Source organism: Salmo salar, chromosome ssa13 (assembly GCF_905237065.1).
Source record: "Salmo salar chromosome ssa13, Ssal_v3.1, whole genome shotgun sequence".
Lineage (NCBI taxonomy): Eukaryota > Metazoa > Chordata > Actinopteri > Salmoniformes > Salmonidae > Salmo > Salmo salar.
Genome location: NC_059454.1, coordinates 96,188,421 through 96,212,173, shown reverse-complemented (window position 1 = coordinate 96,212,173; position 23,753 = coordinate 96,188,421). Strand labels below are relative to the sequence as shown.

General features: G+C 46.3%; 1 protein-coding gene across 5 annotated transcripts in view; it reads left to right on the top strand.

Moving 5' to 3' along the window:
* The window catches only part of LOC106568293 (CAP-Gly domain-containing linker protein 1), a 49,135-nt gene extending 27,953 nt beyond the window's left edge, over window positions 1-21,182 (top strand). For 3 of the 5 annotated variants that reach the window (XM_014138495.2, XM_014138498.2, XM_014138497.2), the window contains 6 exons: window positions 9,434-9,540; window positions 11,592-11,648; window positions 16,183-16,243; window positions 20,009-20,227; window positions 20,403-20,515; window positions 20,676-21,181. In XM_014138495.2, the coding sequence (XP_013993970.1) occupies window positions 9,434-9,540; window positions 11,592-11,648; window positions 16,183-16,243; window positions 20,009-20,227; window positions 20,403-20,515; window positions 20,676-20,910 (792 nt within the window). In that variant the 3' untranslated portion in view covers window positions 20,911-21,181. Of the gene's footprint in view, window positions 1-9,433; window positions 9,541-11,591; window positions 11,649-16,182; window positions 16,244-20,008; window positions 20,228-20,402; window positions 20,516-20,675 lie in introns of all 5 variants that reach the window. The other 2 variants (XM_045692475.1, XR_006758401.1) reach the window with 2 other exon arrangements.
* Window positions 21,183-23,753: the final 2,571 nt, after the last annotated feature.

Genomic DNA, 23,753 nt, shown 5'->3' with positions numbered 1-23,753 from the left:
GTGAAGGTGGAACCAATCGAGTCCAGAAGAGATTGTAAGTGTCTGTGAGAGTGTGTGTGTGTGTGCATTGCGTGACTAAGTGAATGAGTGAGAGATTATGCATTTCTGTGAGTGTGAGTGAGTGAGTGATATTGTGTGTGCCAGAAAGAGAGTGAGTGTGTGCGTGCGTGCGTGAGGGTGGGAAGAGGAGCCTGTTGGGACTTACATAATGAAGGCGCTGCTCCTCTCTGTTGCGTGTGCAAGTGTGTGTGTGAGCCAGCCAGCTAGCGAGCGTGTGCTCAGGCGACACACACACACACACATTCACATTCTTTCTCTTACCTCTCTCTGGCGGGCACGGTAGGGGGTGGGAGCTGATGGTTTATTGATAGGGAGGCTGCTTTATTGTGTGTGTCAGTGGGAGAGAACACTGGGATAGTACAGTATTGACATTTAGAGGGACAGTCCTGCCACTGGGACAGACAGACCAGTACTGGGGGAGAGAGAGAGCTCTGACGGAGGACCACACTGTACGGTAGAGCTGTTCAGGCATGGATGTGGCTGCTATGCACCAGGGCTATCCAAGCAGCGTCTACTCCTCTCACTACCAGGTAAACACAGCTGTTCGGTTCCTCGCATCAGATTTCTTACATCTGTGTGTCGTCATTCAAATGGAATGGTGATGTTTTAGCTGATTGTTTTTTAGTTGGACCCTGTGTTTCAATCTGCTGCAGGTGTGTTCTATTTGGGGGCGATTTGTTCTTGAAAGATAATTGAGGGAGGATGAGTGAGGATGATTTGAATATGAAAGTACTTGAGGTTACTGATTTAGGTGATTGTATTTTTAGGAAGAGAGATTGTTGTTTTTGCCTTTGGGACTGAGGATGAGTTTGTTGTCTGGTTGTTTGTATCTTGTTGGATGTGTGTGTGTAGGCGGCCCGTGGGGGATTTTCTTTGGCCCCCCCAAGTTTTTACATTTAAAAAAAAAAAATTCGTTGTTGGACATAAAATTCTGTAAAATCAACAGGAAATCTATTTAAAGGTATTTTAAATAAGAAATCTGTTCCCAAATATCCCAATCATAAATAGAGAGTCATATGTGATCGTATCCCAGTGTAATCAAGGTTTGAAAATATTCTGTTTTTGTCAAATACTATATTGGTTTGGACTTCTTGCGCTCAATCTGCAGTGTACAAATGATTTCTAATTATGTTCTGGCAACCCGACCATCCTAAAGAAAACATCAGCCCGTCGCTGAATGGAATTGCGGACCCCGTCTTGGTAGTAGTGAAAGCTTAAAATGACTTAGAATTTGAATCATGATTTGAACGTTCATGGTTTGATCCCCCCTGCGCTGCTGTCCCTTTAGGAACAAACATTATCTTTTTGTCATTATCATTATCTCTGTGTGGTCTCTGCTGGTTTTGCCTCAGAGCAACCATCTCCTCCCTAATGGTGGTTTAACTGACGATGGAGGAACCATCTCCTCCCTAATGGTGGTTTAACTGGTGATGGAGGAACCATCTCCTCCCTAATGGTGGTTTAACTGATGGAGGAACCATCTCCTCCCTAATGGTGGTTTAACTGATGGAGGAACCATCTCCTCCCTAATGGTGGTTTAACTGATGATGGAGGAACCATCTCCTCCCTAATGGTGGTTTAACTGACGATGGAGGAACCATCTCCTCTCTAATGGTGGTTTAACTGACGATGGAGGAACCATCTCCTCCCTAATGGTGGTTTAACTGACGATGGAGGAACCATCTCCTCCCTAATGGTGGTTTAACTGACGATGGAGGAACCATCTCCTCCCTAATGGTGGTTTAACTGACGATGGAGGAACCATCTCCTCCCTAATGGTGGTTTAACTGATGATGGAGGAACCATCTCCTCCCTAATGGTGGTTTAACTGATGATGGAGGAACCATCTCCTCCCTAATGGTGGTTTAACTGATGATGGAGGAACCATCTCCTCCCTAATGGTGGTTTAACTGATGGAGGAACCATCTCCTCCCTAATGGTGGTTTAACTGATGGAGGAACCATCTCCTCCCTAATGGTGGTTTAACTGATGGAGGAACCATCTCCTCCCTAATGGTGGTTTAACTGATGGAGGAACCATCTCCTCCCTAATGGTGGTTTAACTGATGATGGAGGAACCATCTCCTCCCTAATGGTGGTTTAACTGATGGAGGAACCATCTCCTCCCTAATGGTGGTTTAACTGATGATGGAGGAACCATCTCCTCCCTAATGGTGGTTTAACTGATGGAGGAACCATCTCCTCCCTAATGGTGGTTTAACTGATGGAGGAACCATCTCCTCCCTAATGGTGGTTTAACTGACGATGGAGGAACCATCTCCTCCCTAATGGTGGTTTAACTGATGGAGGAACCATCTCCTCCCTAATGGTGGTTTAACTGATGATGGAGGAACCATCTCCTCCCTAATGGTGGTTTAACTGATGGAGGAACCATCTCCTCCCTAATGGTGGTTTAACTGATGATGGAGGAACCATCTCCTCCCTAATGGTGGTTTAACTGATGGAGGAACCATCTCCTCCCTAATGGTGGTTTAACTGATGATGGAGGAACCATCTCCTCCCTAATGGTGGTTTAACTGATGATGGAGGAACCATCTCCTCCCTAATGGTGGTTTAACTGATGGAGGAACCATCTCCTCCCTAATGGTGGTTTAACTGATGGAGGAACCATCTCCTCCCTAATGGTGGTTTAACTGATGGAGGAACCATCTCCTCCCTAATGGTGGTTTAACTGATGATGGAGGAGCCATCTCCTCCCTAATGGTGGTTTAACTGATGGAGGAACCATCTCCTCCCTAATGGTGGTTTAACTGATGGAGGAACCATCTCCTCCCTAATGGTGGTTTAACTGATGGAGGAACCATCTCCTCCCTAATGGTGGTTTAACTGATGATGGAGGAACCATCTCCTCCTTAATGGTTGTTAAGCTGATGATGGAGGAACCATCTCCTCCCTAATGGTGGTTTAACTGATGGAGGAACCCGCTCCTCCCTAATGGTGGTTTAACTGATGATGGAGGAACCATCTATTCCCTAATGGTGGTTTAACTGACGATGGAGGAACCATCTCCTCCCTAATGGTGGTTTAACTGACGATGGAGGAACCATCTCCTCCCTAATGGTGGTTTAACTGATGATGGAGGAACCATCTCCTCCCTAATGGTGGTTTAACTGATGGAGGAACCATCTCCTCCCTAATGGTGGTTTAACTGATGATGGAGGAACCATCTCCTCCCTAATGGTGGTTTAACTGATGATGGAGGAACCATCTCCTCCCTAATGGTGGTTTAACTGACGATGGAGGAACCATCTCCTCCCTAATGGTGGTTTAACTGATGGAGGAACCATCTCCTCCCTAATGGTGGTTTAACTGGTGATGGAGGAACCATCTCCTCCCTAATGGTGGTTTAACTGATGGAGGAACCATCTCCTCCCTAATGGTGGTTTAACTGATGATGGAGGAACCATCTCCTCCCTAATGGTGGTTTAACTGATGGAGGAACCATCTCCTCCCTAATGGTGGTTTAACTGATGGAGGAACCATCTCCTCCCTAATGGTGGTTTAACTGATGGAGGAACCATCTCCTCCCTAATGGTGGTTTAACTGATGATGGAGGAACCATCTCCTCCCTAATGGTGGTTTAACTGATGATGGAGGAACCATCTCCTCTCTAATGGTGGTTTAACTGACGATGGAGGAACCATCTCCTCCCTAATGGTGGTTTAACTGATGGAGGAACCATCTCCTCCCTAATGGTGGTTTAACTGATGATGGAGGAACCATCTCCTCCCTAATGGTGGTTTAACTGATGATGGAGGAACCATCTCCTCCCTAATGGTGGTTAAACTGACGATGGAGGAACCATCTCCTCCCTAATGGTGGTTTAACTGATGGAGGAACCATCTCATCCCTAATGGTGGTTTAACTGATGGAGGAACCATCTCCTCCCTAATGGTGGTTTAACTGACGATGGAGGAACCATCTCCTCCCTAATGGTGGTTTAACTGACGATGGAGGAACCATCTCCTCCCTAATGGTGGTTTAACTGATGGAGGAACCATCTCCTCCCTAATGGTGGTTTAACTGACGATGGAGGAACCATCTCCTCCCTAATGGTGGTTTAACTGATGATGGAGGAACCATCTCCTCCCTAATGGTGGTTTAACTGATGATGGAGGAACCATCTCCTCCCTAATGGTGGTTTAACTGACGATGGAGGAACCATCTCCTCCCTAATGGTGGTTTAACTGATGATGGAGGAACCATCTCCTCCCTAATGGTGGTTTAACTGTGATGGAGGAACCATCTCCTCCCTAATGGTGGTTTAACATGATGGAGGAACCATCTCCTCCCTAATGGTGGTTTAACTGATGATGGAGGAACCATCTCCTCCCTAATGGTTGTTTAGCTGATGATGGAGGAACCATCTCCTCCCTAATGGTGGTTTAACTGATGGAGGAACCCGCTCCTCCCTAATGGTGGTTTAACTGTGATGGAGGAACCATCTATTCCCTAATGGTGGTTTAACTGACGATGGAGGAACCATCTCCTCCCTAATGGTGGTTTAACTGACGATGGAGGAACCATCTCCTCCCTAATGGTGGTTTAACTGATGGAGGAACCATCTCCTCCCTAATGGTGGTTTAACTGACGATGGAGGAACCATCTCCTCCCCTAATGGTGGTTTAACTGACGATGGAGGAACCATCTCCTCCCTAATGGTGGTTTAACTGACGATGGAGGAACCATCTCCTCCCTAATGGTGGTTTAACTGATGATGGAGGAACCATCTCCTCCCTAATGGTGGTTTAACTGATGATGGAGGAACCATCTCCTCCCTAATGGTGGTTTAACTGATGGAGGAACCATCTCCTCCCTAATGGTGGTTTAACTGATGATGGAGGAACCAGCTCCTCCCTAATGGTGGTTTAACTGATGATGGAGGAACCATCTCCTCCCTAATGGTGGTTTAACTGATGGAGGAACCATCTCCTCCCTAATGGTGGTTTAACTGTGATGGAGGAACCATCTCCTCCCTAATGGTGGTTTAACTGATGGAGGAACCATCTCCTCCCTAATGGTGGTTTAACTGATGATGGAGGAGCCATCTCCTCCCTAATGGTGGTTTAACTGATGGAGGAACCATCTCCTCCCTAATGGTGGTTTAACATGATGGAGGAACCATCTCCTCCCTAATGGTGGTTTAACTGATGATGGAGGAACCATCTCCTCCCTAATGGTTGTTTAGCTGATGATGGAGGAACCATCTCCTCCCTAATGGTGGTTTAACTGATGGAGGAACCATCTCCTCCCTAATGGTGGTTTAACTGATGATGGAGGAACCATCTATTCCCTAATGGTGGTTTAACTGACGATGGAGGAACCATCTCCTCCCTAATGGTGGTTTAACTGACGATGGAGGAACCATCTCCTCCCTAATGGTGGTTTAACTGACGATGGAGGAACCATCTCCTCTCTAATGGTGGTTTAACGTGATGGAGGAACCATCTCCTCCCTAATGGTGGTTTAACTGACGATGGAGGAACCATCTCCTCCCTAATGGTGGTTTAACTGATGGAGGAACCATCTCCTCCCTAATGGTGGTTTAACTGATGATGGAGGAACCATCTCCTCCCTAATGGTGGTTTAACATGATGGAGGAACCATCTCCTCCCTAATGGTGGTTTAACTGACGATGGAGGAACCATCTCCTCCCTAATGGTGGTTTAACGATGATGGAGGAACCATCTCCTCCCTAATGGTGGTTTAACTGATGATGGAGGAACCATCTCCTCCCTAATGGTGGTTTAACTGGTGATGGAGGAACCATCTCCTCCCTAATGGTGGTTTAACTGATGGAGGAACCATCTCCTCCCTAATGGTGGTTTAACTGATGATGGAGGAACCATCTCCTCCCTAATGGTGGTTTAACTGGTGATGGAGGAACCATCTCCTCCCTAATGGTGGTTTAACTGATGGAGGAACCCGCTCCTCCCTAATGGTGGTTTAACTGATGATGGAGGAACCATCTCCTCCCTAATGGTGGTTTAACTGATGATGGAGGAACCATCTTCTCCCTAATGGTGGTTTAACTGACGATGGAGGAACCATCTCCTCCCTAATGGTGGTTTAACTGATGATGGAGGAACCATCTCCTCCCTAATGGTGGTTTAACTGTGATGGAGGAACCATCTCCTCCCTAATGGTGGTTTAACTGATGGAGGAACCATCTCCTCCCTAATGGTGGTTTAACTGGTGATGGAGGAACCATCTCCTCCCTAATGGTGGTTTAACTGATGATGGAGGAACCATCTCCTCCCTAATGGGGGTTTAACGACGATGGAGGAACCATCTCCTCCCTAATGGGGGTTTAACTGGTGATGGAGGAACCATCTCCTCCCTAATGGTGGTTTAACTATGATGGAGGAACCATCTCATCCCTAATGGTGGTTTAACTGATGGAGGAACCATCTCCTCCCTAATGGTGGTTTAACTGATGGAGGAACCATCTCCTCCCTAATGGTGGTTTAACGATGATGGAGGAACCATCTCCTCCTTAATGGTGGTTTAGCTGATGATGGAGGAACCATCTCCTCCCTAATGGTGGTTTAACTGATGGAGGAACCAGCTCCTCCCTAATGGTGGTTTAACATGATGGAGGAACCATCTATTCCCTAATGGTGGTTTAACTGACGATGGAGGAACCATCTCCTCCCTAATGGTGGTTTAACTGACGATGGAGGAACCATCTCCTCCCTAATGGTGGTTTAACTGATGATGGAGGAACCATCTCCTCCCTAATGGTGGTTTAACTGATGATGGAGGAACCATCTCCTCCCTAATGGTGGTTTAACTGATGATGGAGGAACCATCTACTCCCTAATGGTGGTTTAACTGTGATGGAGGAACCATCTCCTCCCTAATGGTGGTTTAACTGATGATGGAGGAACCATCTCCTCCCTAATGGTGGTTTAACTGATGGAGGAACCCTCTCCTCCCTAATGGTGGTTTAACTGATGATGGAGGAACCATCTATTCCCTAATGGTGGTTTAACTGACGATGGAGGAACCATCTCCTCCCTAATGGTGGTTTAACTGACGATGGAGGAACCATCTCCTCCCTAATGGTGGTTTAACTGATGATGGAGGAACCATCTCCTCTCTAATGGTGGTTTAACTGATGGAGGAACCATCTCCTCCCTAATGGTGGTTTAACTGATGATGGAGGAACCATCTCCTCCCTAATGGTGGTTTAACTGTGATGGAGGAACCATCTCCTCCCTAATGGTGGTTTAACTGATGATGGAGGAACCATCTCCTCCCTAATGGTGGTTTAACTGATGGAGGAACCATCTCCTCCCTAATGGTGGTTTAACTGACGATGGAGGAACCATCTCCTCCCTAATGGTGGTTAAACTGACGTTGGAGGAACCATCTCCTCCCTAATGGTGGTTTAACTGATGATGGAGGAACCATCTCATCCCTAATGGTGGTTTAACTGGTGATGGAGGAACCATCTCCTCCCTAATGGTGGTTTAACTGACGATGGAGGAACCATCTCCTCCCTAATGGTGGTTTAACTGACGATGGAGGAACCATCTCCTCCCTAATGGTGGTTTAACTGGTGATGGAGGAACCATCTCCTCCCTAATGGTGGTTTAACTGATGGAGGAACCATCTCCTCCCTAATGGTGGTTTAACTGATGATGGAGGAACCATCTCCTCCCTAATGGTGGTTTAACTGATGATGGAGGAACCATCTTCTCCCTAATGGTGGTTTAACTGACGATGGAGGAACCATCTCCTCCCTAATGGTGGTTTAACTGATGATGGAGGAACCACCTCCTCCCTAATGGTGGTTTAACTGATGGAGGAACCATCTCCTCCCTAATGGTGGTTTAACTGATGGAGGAACCATCTCCTCCCTAACGGTGGTTTAACTGGTGATGGAGGAACCATCTCCTCCCTAATGGTGGTTTAACTGATGATGGAGGAACCATCTCCTCCCTAATGGGGGTTTAACTGACGATGGAGGAACCATCTCCTCCCTAATGGGGGTTTAACTGGTGATGGAGGAACCATCTCCTCCCTAATGGTGGTTTAACTGATGATGGAGGAACCATCTCATCCCTAATGGTGGTTTAACTGATGGAGGAACCATCTCCTCCCTAATGGTGGTTTAACTGATGGAGGAACCATCTCCTCCCTAATGGTGGTTTAACTGATGGAGGAACCATCTCCTCCTTAATGGTGGTTTAACTGATGATGGAGGAACCATCTCCTCCCTAATGGTGGTTTAACTGATGGAGGAACCATCTCCTCCCTAATGGTGGTTTAACTGATGGAGGAACCATCTCCTCCCTAATGGTGGTTTAACTGATGATGGAGGAACTATCTCCTCCCTAATGGTGGTTTAACTGATGATGGAGGAACCATCTCCTCCCTAATGGTGGTTTAACTGATGATGGAGGAACCATCTCCTCCCTAATGGTGGTTTAACTGACGATGGAGGAACCATCTATTCCCTAATGGTGGTTTAACTGATGATGGAGGAACCATCTCCTCCCTAATGGTGGTTTAACTGATGATGGAGGAACCATCTCCTCCCTAATGGTGGTTTAACTGATGATGGAGGAACCATCTCCTCCCTAATGGTGGTTTAACTGATGGAGGAACCATCTCCTCCCTAATGGTGGTTTAACTGATGGAGGAACCATCTCCTCCCTAATGGTGGTTTAACTGACGATGGAGGAACCATCTCCTCCCTAATGGTGGTTTAACTGACGATGGAGGAACCATCTCCTCCCTAATGGTGGTTTAACTGATGATGGAGGAACCATCTCCTCCCTAATGGTGGTTTAACTGATGATGGAGGAACCATCTCCTCCCTAATGGTGGTTTAACTGATGATGGAGGAACCATCTCCTCCCTAATGGTGGTTTAACTGATGATGGAGGAACCATCTCCTCCCTAATGGTGGTTTAACTGATGATGGAGGAACCATCTCCTCCCTAATGGTGGTTTAACTGACGATGGAGGAACCATCTCCTCCCTAATGGTGGTTTAACTGATGGAGGAACCATCTCCTCCCTAATGGTGGTTTAACTGATGGAGGAACCATCTCCTCCATCGACATTGATGCTAGAAGTGACTCCATCCCTCACACACTCAGTATGTCTCTGTACCTATGTTTTGCAGACAGCTCATATAATGAGTAATGTTTATCTTTGTTCCAGTGGAGCAGCGTAACGCAGCACTGTGGCTTCATGTTGATGTCCGTGACTAAGACTGTTAGAGGCGTGAAGAAGATACAGCTTTTTCTGTTTACTGTTTACTGCGTGTCTAAATCTCTCTCTTTTGTCTGTCTCTTTCCTTCCTTTCATCTTTCCACCCATCCGTGGATCATCTTCCAGCTCGAGGCACTGAAACAGCAGAATTCCAAATTCCAGGAAGAACTCAGTCTCTCGCAGGTGCGAGGCAGCTCAGAAAGCCAGCACATTGGAACTCTGTGCAAGGAAATGTGAGTATGGACGAAGGTTTCTTATGCTTGCTTGTTGCTTGCGCAGCATGGTTAATGGAATGTGTGTGTAATGTGTGTGAAACTAGAATATTGGAATGTTGTGCTAGTAAAAATGAGTAGAACTAGAACCAGGAGTACCGGCGTATCAGAATTCTATGCGTGGAAATTATGGTTCTTTACATAATACGGTGGCATTCAGCGTTCAATTTATACATTGACTACAGACTGCCCTGGAAACAGCGACTAAACCCAACATGCCAGCTTCTTTGGGCCCAAAACACACAGGAGGAGTGGAGTGTAAGCTATGTGGCTTTGAGGTGTTTCAGTGTGTGGGTTAGACCAGCGCTTCAGAAGCCCGTGCAGGGAAACGTGAGAGAGGCTCATATCAAAGTCTTACTCAAATAGAGTCATAGACTCATATATAAATCTGACTCATGCTGCTTACTCATACTGATGATGTGGCCGAGACACACAGTGAGAGATTGAGAGTGAGAGATTGAGAGATTGAGAGGTAGATTGAGGGAGAAATCAAACGATCGAGAGATGGAGTGGGAGACTTAAGAGGGAGATCATGAGGGAGATCATGAGAGAGATTGAGAGAGCTTGAAGTACAATTCACTTGTATAGTCAGCCTGTAATACCAGTGTGTAAGCATGCTGTGTAGAACGTAGTCTTCTGGTATTAGAACCTGAAAACCAGTAACCAATTATGATGGGATAGTTCCCTCTGTGCCTTACTAGACACCAGTATGCTACTGAAAGGTACAGGTATGTAGGGAGGCTGCCACAGAGAGAGAAAGACCATATGAAATCTCTCTTTGTTATGGTGAGCGTCATGCATGACGTAGAGTTCTATTTATACGTCTGTGTGTGTGCATGGGTGGACACGTCTGTGTGTGTACATGTTGGAAGTGCATGTTTAACGTTGTGTGTGTGTCATCAGGTCCTTTATTATTCACTTTGTCCTGATTTATCTATTAGTGGCCATACATATTTATTATCCTTCACTCATCCCTCTCTCCCTTCATCCTATAAAGAGACAGACTCATCCCTCCCTCCCTTCATCCTATAAAGAGACAGACTCATCCCTCTCTCCCTTCATCCTATAAAGAGACAGACTCATCCCTCCCTCCCTTCATCCTATAAAGAGACAGACTCATCCCTCTCTCCCTTCATCCTATAAAGAGAGACTCATCCCTCCCTCCCTTCATCCTATAAAGAGAGACTCATCCCTCTCTCCCTATAAAGAGAGACTCATCCCTCTCTCCCTATAAAGAGAGACTCATCCCTCTCTCCCTTATATAATCACATCTTCTCCTAGAACCGCCTGCCTCCAACATGGCTGCACCGTGCATCGCATCTCATGACCTCCATGACGTGTGCATTTTTTACATTTGTATTTATTGAACCTTTATTTAACTAGGCAAGTCAGTTAAGAACAAATTCTTATTTACAATGACGGCCTACACCGGCCAAACCCGGACGACGCTGGGCCAATTGCGCGCCGCCCTATGGGACTCCCAATCACGGCCGGATGTGATTCAACCTGGATTCGAACCAGGGACTGTAGTGATGCCTCTTGCACTGAGATGCAGTGCCTTAGACCGCTGCTCCACTCGGGAGCCCAAGTGCACAGGCCTGCAAGTGTGTGCGTGCGTGTGTGTATGTGTGTTTGTGGGTGTGAGCGAAGCACAGCTTTGTGCTGCCAGAGACATCTTGTCTGAGAGAACAGCTGCATACGACCCAAACGGGGGGGGGGGTTACACATACTGAGCGTTAGACATGACATGTCATCACTGAGAGTTAGACATGTCATCACTACATAGCCATGACAACCTGTACACCCATATCAGCCCCACAGCCAAGCAGAGATCATTTGTGCTGTAAATGGATTGTTATTTCTGTATAAATGTGTTATTATTGATGTCGATTGTCCTTTATTAGAAAGTACCTCTAGATATAATGCATGTTGACTGTCCCTGGTAGGCAACTCACCCTCTCTCTCCCTTCTTCTCTCCCCCTGTCTCTCTTTTCTCCCGCTCTCTCTCTCAGTGAGGTACTGAAGCTGGCCAGTCTGAAGCCTCAGAACCAGCCAGACATGAAAGACAGGTAAGACATGTATTGCACAATGTATTCTCTGCTGCCTTAGGAAGACATTTTCAGTATTTCTAACTATGGAAGTAGCTGCACTTATAGCGTAGACATCTACAGCTTTCCTTTCCAACAGCTGTGCATAGTTGATCATAATTATCAAAACACAGTAAAACAGACAGTGAGAGCAGTGGACAGAGACAGATGGGGTTTTAGTGTGATGACAGTCAGTCGGCCAGTCAGTACATTTCATCTGGGGCTCAGAAGACAAAAAGCCTGCACTGCACCTAATACCACTACAGTAAAGTGATGTCTTTGTATATCCCTTCACTAACACTTCTAATGACAGGAGAAGAGAAGGGAAGGGAGGAAAGGAGAAGGGAGGGGGGGATAAAAGGTTGGGGAGGAGAGGGAATGGGAGGAGAAAGGATGGGAAGGGAGAAGAGAGGAGAAGAGATGGGAGGGGGAGAAAAGGTTGGGGAGGAAGGGAGATGGAATGGGAGGAAAAAGTAGGGCAGGGGAAGGGAGAAGAGAGGAGAAGAAGAAGGGAGGAGAAGAGGAAGGGAGAAGAGAGGAGAAGAGGGGGGAGGGAGGAGTGAAGAGAGGAGGATGGCGTCAAAAAGGTTATTTAAGCCATAGGGAAATGATGAGTGGAATGTTATGTAGAGCAGTACTAATCAGTCAGGACACATCAGGGGATAACTACCTCATCAGGTGAATATTTCACACCCAGACAGTCAGTTATGATCTGTGATTCAGCAGCACTACCTAATCAATCAATCAATCAAATGTATTTATAAAGCCCTTTTTACATCAGCCGATGTCACAAAGTGCTGTACAGAAACCCAGCCTAAAACCCCAAACAGCAAGCAATGCAGATATAGAAGCACGGTGGCTAGGAAAAACTCCCTAGAAAGGCCAGAACCGAGGAAGAAACCTAGAGAGGAACCAGGCTCTGAGGGGTGACCAGTCCTCTTCTGGCTGTGCCAGGTGGAGATTATAACAGAACATGGCCAAGATGTTCAAACGTTCATAGATGACCAGCAGGGTCAGATAATAATAATCACAGTGGTTGTGGAGGGTGCAACAGTTCAACACCTCAGGTGTAAATGTCAGTTGGCTTTTCATAGCTTATCATTCAGAGTTAGAGACAGCAGGTGCGGTAGAGAGAGAGTCCAAAACAGCAGGTCCGGGACAAGGTAGCACTTCCAGTGATTATGTCAGGGTTCCATAGCCGCAGGCAGAACAGTTGAAACTGGAGCAGCAGCATGACCAGGTGGACTGGGGACAGAAAGGAGTCATCAGGCCAGGTAGGCCTGAGGCATGGTCCTAGGGCTCAGGTCCTCTGAGAGAAGAGAGAGAGAAAGAGAGAGAGAGAGAGAGAGTGAGAGAATTAGAGGGAGCATACTTAAATTCACACAGGACACCGGATAAGACAGGAGAAATACTCCAGATATAATAGACTGACCCTAGCCCCCCCGACACAAACTATTGCAGCATAAATACTGGAGGCTGAGACAGGAGGGGTCGAGAGACATTGTGGCCCCGTTCGACAATACCCCCAGACAGGGCCAAACAGGCAGGATATAACCCCACCCACTTTGCCAAAGCACAGCCCCCACACCACTAGAGGGATATCTTCAACCACCAACCTACTACCCTGAGACAAGGCCGAGTATAGCCCAAGAAGATCTTCCCCACAGCATGAACCCGAGGGGCGCGCCAACCCGGACAGGAAGATCACGTCAGTGACTCAACCCACTCAAGTGATGCACCCCTCCTAGGGACGGCATGGAAGAGCACCAGTAAGCCAGTGACACAGCCCCCGTAATAGGGTTAGAGGCAGAGAATCCCAGTGGAGAGAGGGGAACCGGCCAGGCAGAGAGAGCAAGGGCAGTTCATCGCTCCAGTGCCTTTCCGTTCACCTTCACACCCCTGGGCCAGACTACACTCAATCATAGGACTTACTGAAGAGATGAGTCTTCAATAAAGACTTAAAGGTTGAGACCGAGTCTGCTACTCTCACATGGATAGGCAGACCATTCCATAAAAATTGAGCTCTATAGGAGAAAGCCCTTCAATACTCTTCAATACTGCACGGTACGGTCTTTCCAAGCTAGTCGGAAGACTTCCAGTTTGGGGTAGTGCCATTTCCGTTCCAATTTTTTGGAAGCTTGCTTCAGGGCTCAGGTATTTTCTATATACCGGGGAGCTAGTTTCTTATGAGAAATGTTTTTTGTTTTTAGGGGTGCGACTGCATCTAGGGTATTAAGCAAGGTTACATTTAGTTCCTCAGTTAGGTGGTTAACCGATTTTTTGTACTCTGACGTCCTTGGGTAGGTGGAGGGAGCCTGGAAGGGCATCTAGGAATCTTTGGGTTGTCCGAGAATTTATAGCACAGCTTTTGATGATCCTTTGTTGGGGTCTGAGCAGATTATGTGTTGCGATTGCAAAAGTAATAAAATGGTGGTCCGATAGTCCAGGATTATGAGGAAAAACATTAGATCCACAATATTTATTCCACGGGACAAAACTAGGTCCAGAGTATGACTGTGGCAGTGAGTAGGTCCGGAGACATGTTGGACAAAACCCACTGAGTTGATGATGGCTCCGAAAGCCTTTTGGGGTGGGTCTGTTAAAATCACCAAAAATTTGAATATTATCTGCCATGACTACAAGGTCCGATAGGAATTCAGGGAACTCAGTGGCCCAGGAGGCCTGTAAACAGTAGCTATAAAAAGTGGTTGAGTAGGCTGCATAGATTTCATGACTACAAGGTCCGATAGGAATTCAGAGAACTCAGTGAGGAACGCTGTATATGTCCCAGGAGGCCTGTAAACAGTAGCTATAAAGAGTGGTTGAGTAGCTGCATAGAGTTCATGACTAGAAGCTCAAAAGATGAAAACGCAGTCTTTCTTTTGTGTAAATTGAAATTTGCTATCGTAAATGTTAGCAACACTTCCGCCTTTGCAGAATGCACGGGAAGTGAGGGATCTAACATTAAGTAGCCCTATTTTGAAATATCACAATCTCTTTCAATAATGACAGGAATGGAGGAGCTCTTTATTACAGTGAGATTGCTAAAGCAAACACCGCCATCTTTAATTTTGCCCAACCTAGATCGAGGCACAGACACGGTCTCAATGGGGATAGCTGAGCTGACTACACTGACTGTGCTAGTGGCAGACTCCAATAAGCTGGCAGGCTGGCTAACAGCCTGCTGCCTGGCCTGCACCCTATTTCATTGTGGAGCTAGAGGAGTTAGAGCCCTGTCTATGTTCGTAGATAAGATGAGAGCACCCCTCCAGCTAGGATGGAGTCCGTCACTCCTCAACAGGCCAGGCTTGGTCCTGTTTGTGGGTGAGTCCCAGAAAGAGGGCCAATTATCTACAAATTCTATCTTTTGGGAGGGGCAGAAAACAGTTTTCAACCAGCGATTGAGTTGTGAGACTCTGCTGTAGAGCTCATCACTCCCCCAACTGGGAGGGGACCAGAGACAATTACTTGATGCCGACACATCTTTCTAGCTGATTTACACGCTGAAGCTATGTTGCGCTTGGTGACCTCTGACTGTTTCATCCTAACATCGTTGGTGCCGACGTGGATAACAATATTCCTATACTCTCTAAACTTGCCAGTTTTAGCCTTAGCCAGCACCATCTTCAGATTAGCCTTAACGTCAGTAGCCCTGCCCCCTGGTAAACAGTGTATGATCGCTAATCCAGACAGGAATGGATAAAGATAGGATCTACAATAGCATATATCTAGACATGTATCTTTTGTACAGGCTTTGTTTAGGGAGAGACATCAAAGCTACATCTGTTGTGATTGAGGTTGTATTGGATGAGACCCAGCAGGGTAATGCCATTCACAGACAGGTTAATCCACTGTAATCTGACTCCTCCCCCTGCTGCTGGTTGTCAAGTCTGATGGATTTCAACATCTGGATTAGTGTTGTCAGGGCTCCCCAGTGTAGTGAGTGAAAATGAGCTAACTACTCTCAGTATGTTTTGGTGAAGCTTGTCTCACTTCTTTGAGTATCACTACAAACTATTGTGTGACTTTTTTTTACACAATAAATTGAGGTGTGAAACTCTCCATTATAAAAATATATTATTCATGGTAAATCAAAAAGTTAAAAACATTTTGTGACGTTACAGTCAGAGACCGTCATCAGACACTGTACCCATAGAGACATGTATGCGTGCGCACGCACACACACACACACACACACCAAGTTTCCCCCTGGCAATTTCAGACTATAGGCATACACTCTTCTAACGGCCATGGTGCGTTATGAGCACAAACAAAAAACTTTATTGGCACTGTCACTGCACAATGGGAACTTGGGTTGAGTCCCTGTCAGTCTGCCCTCCGAATTCACTACAATGTTCTGCTGCGTAGCCTAGGCGAACACCTTGCAAAGGATTTGTGCATAATAGCAACTATTAACAACCTTATCCAATCATACAGTTCTGCACTGTTCCTGACAGGCCCAGTGTTGCTGGGTGAGTTCTGTATTAAGCGGTTCTCTGCCTCTGTTCCTCCTCAGGGAAACTCTGTCCAACCAGGAGACAGATGAGGACAAGGAGCTGGAGACTCTGAGGGATGAGGTATAGTGTATATACACAACTCTGGCAGACTGAGGGACGAGGTATAGTGTATATACACAACTCTGGCAGACTGAGGGATGAGGTATAGTGTATATACACAACTCTGGCAGATTATGAGGGATGAGGTATAGTGTATATACACAACTCTGGCAGACTATGAGGGATGAGGTATAGTGTATATACACAACTCTGGCAGACTGAGGGATGAGGTATAGTGTATATACACAACTCTGGCAGACTGAGGGATGAGGTATAGTGTATATACACAACTCTGGCAGACTATGAGGGATGAGGTATAGTGTATATACACAACTCTGGCAGACTGAGGGATGAGGTATAGTGTATATACACAACTCTGGCAGACTGAGGGATGAGGTATAGTGTATATACACAACTCTGGCAGACTATGAGGGATGAGGTATAGTGTATATACACAACTCTGGCAGACTGAGGGATGAGGTATAGTGTATATACACAACTCTGGCAGACTATGAGGGATGAGGTATAGTGTATATACACAACTCTGGCAGACTTTGGGGGATGAGGTATAGTGTATATACACAAGTCTGGCAGACTGAGGGATGAGGTATAGTGTATATACACAACTCTGGCAGACTGAGGGATGAGGTATGGTGTATATACACAACTCTGGCAGACTGAGGGATGAGGTATAGTGTATATACACAACTCTGGCAGACTGAGGGATGAGGTATAGTGTATATACACAACTCTGGCAGACATGAGGGATGAGGTATAGTGTATATACACAACTCTGGCAGACTATGAGGGATGAGGTATAGTGTATATACACAACTCTGGCAGACATGAGGGATGAGGTATAGTGTATATACACAACTCTGGCAGACTGAGGGATGAGGTATAGTGTATATACACAACTCTGGCAGACTATGAGGGATGAGGTATAGTGTATATACACAACTCTGGCAGACATGAGGGATGAGGTATAGTGTATATACACAACTCTGGCAGACATGAGGGATGAGGTATAGTGTATATACACAACTCTGGCAGACTGAGGGATGAGGTATAGTGTATATACACAACTCTGGCAGACTGAGGGATGAGGTATAGTGTATATACACAACTCTGGCAGACTGAGGGATGAGGTATAGTGTATATACACAACTCTGGCAGACTGAGGGATGAGGTATAGTGTATATACACAACTCTGGCAGACTGAGGGATGAGGTATAGTGTATATACACAACTCTGGCAGACTGAGGGATGAGGTATAGTGTATATACACAACTCTGGCAGACTGAGGGATGAGGTATAGTGTATATACACAACTCTGGCAGACTGAGGGATGAGGTATAGTGTATATACACAACTCTGGCAGACTGAGGGATGAGGTATAGTGTATATACACAACTCTGGCAGACTGAGGGATGAGGTATAGTGTATATACACAACTCTGGCAGACTGAGGGATGAGGTATAGTGTATATACACAACTCTGGCAGACTGAGGGATGAGGTATAGTGTATATACACAACTCTGGCAGACTGAGGGATGAGGTATAGTGTATATACACAACTCTGGCAGACTGAGGGATGAGGTATAGTGTATATACACAACTCTGGCAGACATGAGGGATGAGGTATAGTGTATATACACAACTCTGGCAGACTGAGGGATGAGGTATAGTGTATATACACAACTCTGGCAGACATGAGGGATGAGGTATAGTGTATATACACAACTCTGGCAGACTGAGGGATGAGGTATAGTGTATATACACAACTCTGGCAGACTGAGGGATGAGGTATAGTGTATATACACAACTCTGGCAGACTGAGGGATGAGGTATAGTGTATATACACAACTCTGGCAGACTGAGGGATGAGGTATAGTGTATATACACAACTCTGGCAGACTGAGGGATGAGGTATAGTGTATATACACAACTCTGGCAGACTGAGGGATGAGGTATGGTGTATATACACAACTCTGGCAGACTGAGGGATGAGGTATAGTGTATATACACAACTCTGGCAGACTTTGGGGGATGACGTATAGTGTATATACACAACTCTGGCAGACTGAGGGATGAGGTATAGTGTATATACACAACTCTGGCAGACTGAGGGATGAGGTATGGTGTATATACACAACTCTGGCAGACTGAGGGATGAGGTATAGTGTATATACACAACTCTGGCAGACTGAGGGATGAGGTATAGTGTATATACACAACTCTGGCAGACTATGAGGGATGAGGTATAGTGTATATACACAACTCTGGCAGACTCTGGGGGATGAGGTATAGTGTATATACACAACTCTGGCAGACTATGAGGGATGAGGTATAGTGTATATACACAACTCTGGCAGACTGAGGGATGAGGTATAGTGTATATACACAACTCTGGCAGACTATGAGGGATGAGGTATAGTGTATATACACAACTCTGGCAGACTATGAGGGATGAGGTATAGTGTATATACACAACTCTGGCAGACTGAGGGATGAGGTATAGTGTATATACACAACTCTGGCAGACTATGAGGGATGAGGTATAGTGTATATACACAACTCTGGCAGACTCTGGGGGATGAGGTATAGTGTATATACACAACTCTGGCAGACTCTGAGGGATGAGGTATAGTGTATATACACAACTCTGGCAGACTCTGGGGGATGAGGTATAGTGTATATACACAACTCTGGCAGACTATGAGGGATGAGGTATAGTGTATATACACAACTCTGGCAGACTGAGGGATGAGGTATAGTGTATATACACAACTCTGGCAGACTGAGGGATGAGGTATAGTGTATATACACAACTCTGGCAGACTGAGGGATGAGGTATGGTGTATATACACAACTCTGGCAGACTGAGGGATGAGGTATAGTGTATATACACAACTCTGGCAGACTGAGGGATGAGGTATAGTGTATATACACAACTCTGGCAGACTATGAGGGATGAGGTATAGTGTATATACACAACTCTGGCAGACTCTGGGGGATGAGGTATAGTGTATATACACAACTCTGGCAGACTATGAGGGATGAGGTATAGTGTATATACATAACTCTGGCAGACTGAGGGATGAGGTATAGTGTATATACACAACTCTGGCAGACTATGAGGGATGAGGTATAGTGTATATACACAACTCTGGCAGACTCTGGGGGATGAGGTATAGTGTATATACACAACTCTGGCAGACTCTGAGGGATGAGGTATAGTGTATATACACAACTCTGGCAGACTCTGGGGGATGAGGTATAGTGTATATACACAACTCTGGCAGACTATGAGGGATGAGGTATAGTGTATATACACAACTCTGGCAGACTATGAGGGATGAGGTATAGTGTATATACACAACTCTGGCAGACTGAGGGATGAGGTATAGTGTATATACACAACTCTGGCAGACTGAGGGATGAGGTATAGTGTATATACACAACTCTGGCAGACTGAGGGATGAGGTATAGTGTATATACACAACTCTGGCAGACTATGAGGGATGAGGTATAGTGTATATACACAACTCTGGCAGACTGAGGGATGAGGTATAGTGTATATACACAACTCTGGCAGACTGAGGGGATGAGGTATAGTGTATATACACAACTCTGGCAGACTGGGGGATGAGGTATAGTGTATATACACAACTCTGGCAGACTCTGGGTCTTTTGATGAAGAAATTAAGAACTGGCATTGGTTCCGATGCTTGTTCTCTGTATTTGTATATTAGCTGAAACCTCTCTGTCTCCCTCTCCCTGTAGATCGCGGTGCTGCGAGGTGAGAACGCCATGGCCAAGACGCTGCAGTCTGCCGTGGAGACGCTGGAGAGAGACAAGGCCCAGCTACAGGAACGCGTCACCAGCCTGGAGCAGAGGCTATTGGGACGGCAGGCCTCCGAGGGAGGGGACAGTGGAGTGCCTTCCTCAGGTGACACAGCTCTGGACCAGTTGAGAGAAGAGAAGGAGTTTGCAGAGGGACAGGTATGATTGGCAATTAGTCAAACAATTTCACCATCTGCTTGTCACTAAAGCACTATATCACTTGCATAGAAAGATATCTGCGCTTCCACCATTGTCTCTCATTCCACCTCGCTCTTTCTTGTATAAACTTGACAGTGATCTCTCTTCTCTCCCTCCATCTATTTCCCTCCTTCAGATGAACTTCCTGAACAGTGTGATTGTGGACCTGCAGAGGAAGAATGAGGAGTTGAAGGTCAAGCTGAAGAAGATGGCTCTGGCGGAGTTCAATGGCAATGACGGCACTGATGGGTCAGTCTTATAACCAATGACCTCTGAACCCTAACTCCAAATGTAGTCCTTAGTTACAGTTGTTGACAGACCCCTCAGAATGCACTATTTAGCATCTCCCTAATCACTCCTTTCCTCTTGCTCGCTCGCTCTCTCTCTCTTTCTCTCTCTCCATCTCTAGTTTGGAGGAGGGTGGATCTAAGAAGGACAAGAAGGCTCCTCCTCGTCTGTTCTGTGATATCTGTGACTGTTTTGACTTGCATGACACTGAGGACTGTCCGACCCAGGCCCAGAGCCCCGACTCAGTCCACCACTCTTCCTTCAAGGGCAAACCTGCCGACCAGCGGCCGTATTGCGACATCTGTGGGGCCTTTGGTCACTCCACAGAGTCCTGCCAGGAAGACCAGACCTTCTAGACACTCATCTTCTCACCCCAACCATGCCAGGCCTAGCTTTAGGACCCTTCACAGACCATCAAACACACACCAGACTCCTTTCTCTGGGTTTTTAATAACATAGTATTTATGTATGTCACTCACTGTCATAGTCCACTCAGATAACCCCAAATCACCCACTACAAAATACTCTCCTACTATGTCTAATACTTCCTCTAACTCTCCTCTCCTCCCTTTCTCTAACTCTCCTCACTCTCTCTAACTCTCCTCCCTCTCTCTAACTCTCCTCCCTCTCTCTAACTCTCCTCCCTTTCTCTAACTCTCCTCTCCTCCCTCTCTCTAAATCTCCTCCCTCTCTCTAACTCTCCTCTCCTCCCTTTCTCTAACTCTTCTCTCCTCCCTTTCTCTAACTCTCCTCTCCTCCCTCTCTAACTCTCCTCCCTCTCTCCCTCTCTCTCCAACTCTCCTCCCTCTCTCTAACTCTCCTCTCCTCCCTTTCTCCAACTCTCCTTTCCTCCCTCTCTCTAACTCTCCTCCCTTTCTCTAACTCTCCTCCCTCTCTCTAACTCTCCTCCCCTCCCTCTAACTCTCCTCCCTCTAATTATCCTTTCCTCCCTCTAACTCTCCTCCCCTCCCTCTAACTCTCCTCCCCTCCCTCTAACTCTCCTCAATCTCTCTCTCTCCTCCCTCTAATTATCCTTTCCTCCCTCTAACTCTCCTCCCCTCCCTCTAACTCTCCTCCATACTCTCTATCTCTCCTCCCTCTAACTATCCTTCCCTCCCTCTAACTCTTCTCCCTCTCTCTAACTCTTCTCCCTCTAACTATCCTTCCCTCCCTCTAACTATCCTCCCTCTCTCTATCTCTCCTCCCTCTAACTCTCCTCCCTCTAACTCTCCTCCCTCTCTCTATCCTTCCCTCCCTCTAACTCTCCTCCCTCTCTAACTCTCCTCCCTCTCTCTATCTCTCCTCCCTCTAACTATCCTTCCCTCCCTCTAACTCTCCTCCCTCTCTAACTCTCCTCCCTCTAATGATCCTTTCCTCCCTCTAACTCTCCTCCCCTCCCTCTAACTCTCCTCCCTCTCTCTATCCTTCCCTCCCTCTAACTCTCCTCCCTCTCTAACTCTCCTCCCTCTAACTCTTCTCCCTCTCTCTAACTCTCCTCCCTCCCTCTAACTCTCCTCCATCTCTCTATCTCTCCTCCCTCTAACTATCCTTCCCTCCCTCTAACTCTTCTCCCTCTCTCTAACTCTTCTCCCTCTCTCTAACTCTTCTCCCTCTCTCTAACTCTCCTCCATCTCTCTAACTCTCCTCCATCTCTCTCTCTCCTCCCTCTAACTATCCTTCCCTCCCTCTAACTCTTCTCCCTCTCTCTAACTCTCCTCCATCTCTCTAACTCTCCTCCATCTCTCTATCTCTCCTCCCTCTAACTATCCTTCCCTCCCTCTAACTCTCCTCCCTCTAACTCTCCTCCCTCTCTTTATCTCTCCTCCCTCTAACTATCCTTCCCTCCCTCTAACTCTCCTCCCTCTCTCTATCTCTCCTCCCTCTAACTATCCTTCCCTCCCTCTAACTCTCCTCCCTCCCTCTAACTATCCTTCCCTCCCTCTAACTCTCCTCCCTCTCTCTAACTCTCCTCCCTCCCTCTAACTCTCCTCCCTCTCTTTATCTCTCCTCCCTCTAACTATCCTTCCCTCCCTCTAACTCTCCTCCCTCTCTCTATCTCTCCTCCCTCTAACTATCCTCCCCTCCCTCTAACTCTCCTCCCTCCCTCTAACTATCCTTCCCTCCCTCTAACTCTCCTCCCTCTCTCTAACTCTCCTCCCTCTCTCTAACTCTCCTCCCTCTCTCTATCTCTCCTCCCTCTAACTATCCTCCCCTCCCTCTAACTCTCCTCCCTCCCTCTAACTATCCTTCCCTCCCTCTAACTCTCCTCCCTCTCTCTAACTCTCCTTCCCTCCCTCTAACTCTCCTCCCTCTCTCTATCTCTCCTCCCTCTAACTATCCTCCCCTCCCTCTAACTCTCCTCCCTCCCTCTAACTATCCTTCCCTCCCTCTAACTCTCCTCCCTCTCTCTAACTCTTCTCCCTCCCTCTAACTCTCCTTCCTTGCTTTAACTCTCCTCTCTCTAACTCTCCTCTTATCCCTCTCCTCTCTCTAACTCTCCTCTCTCTAACTCCCTCTCCTACATCCAGAGATATACTGCTGTGGTGCAAGATACATTTTAGGATTGGAACAAAAGGAATCAGTCTTATGTCATTAGTTCATAAAGGAATCAATATTCTGTGATTTGTTCCTAAAGGAATCAGTCTTCTGTTTTTAGTTCATAAAGGAATCAGTATTCTGTTATTAGTTCATAAAGGAATCAGTATTCTGTTATTAGTTCATAAAGGAATCAGTAATCTGTTATTAGTTCATAAAGAAATCAGTATTCTGTTATTAGTTCATAAAGGAATCAGCCTTCTGTTATTAGTTCATAAAGAAATCAGTAATGTGTTATTAGTCCATAAAGAAATCAGTAATTTGTTATTAGTCCATAAAGGAATCAGTAATTTGTTATTAGTCATAAAGGAATCAGTCTTCTGTTATTAGTTCATTATTTTATGTATTTGTTTGTTTGTTTTCATATAGAGCATGGGTTGGTTTTTAACTTCAGTTCCTACGGGAACTAAACTTCCTATGTGTGACCGGGCAAGTGGGAGGGCATTTGACGCAGACATACGCGTGGTGAAGGGCCTGGATGCACCAGACTGGTTCACTGCTAATAGCACTATTAATGTTTCTCTACCACATTCCCAGTCAGTGTACTGTATCCAGGCCCAGACATGGACCCTAGGGATGTCCACTCCACATAGGAAACAAGCTA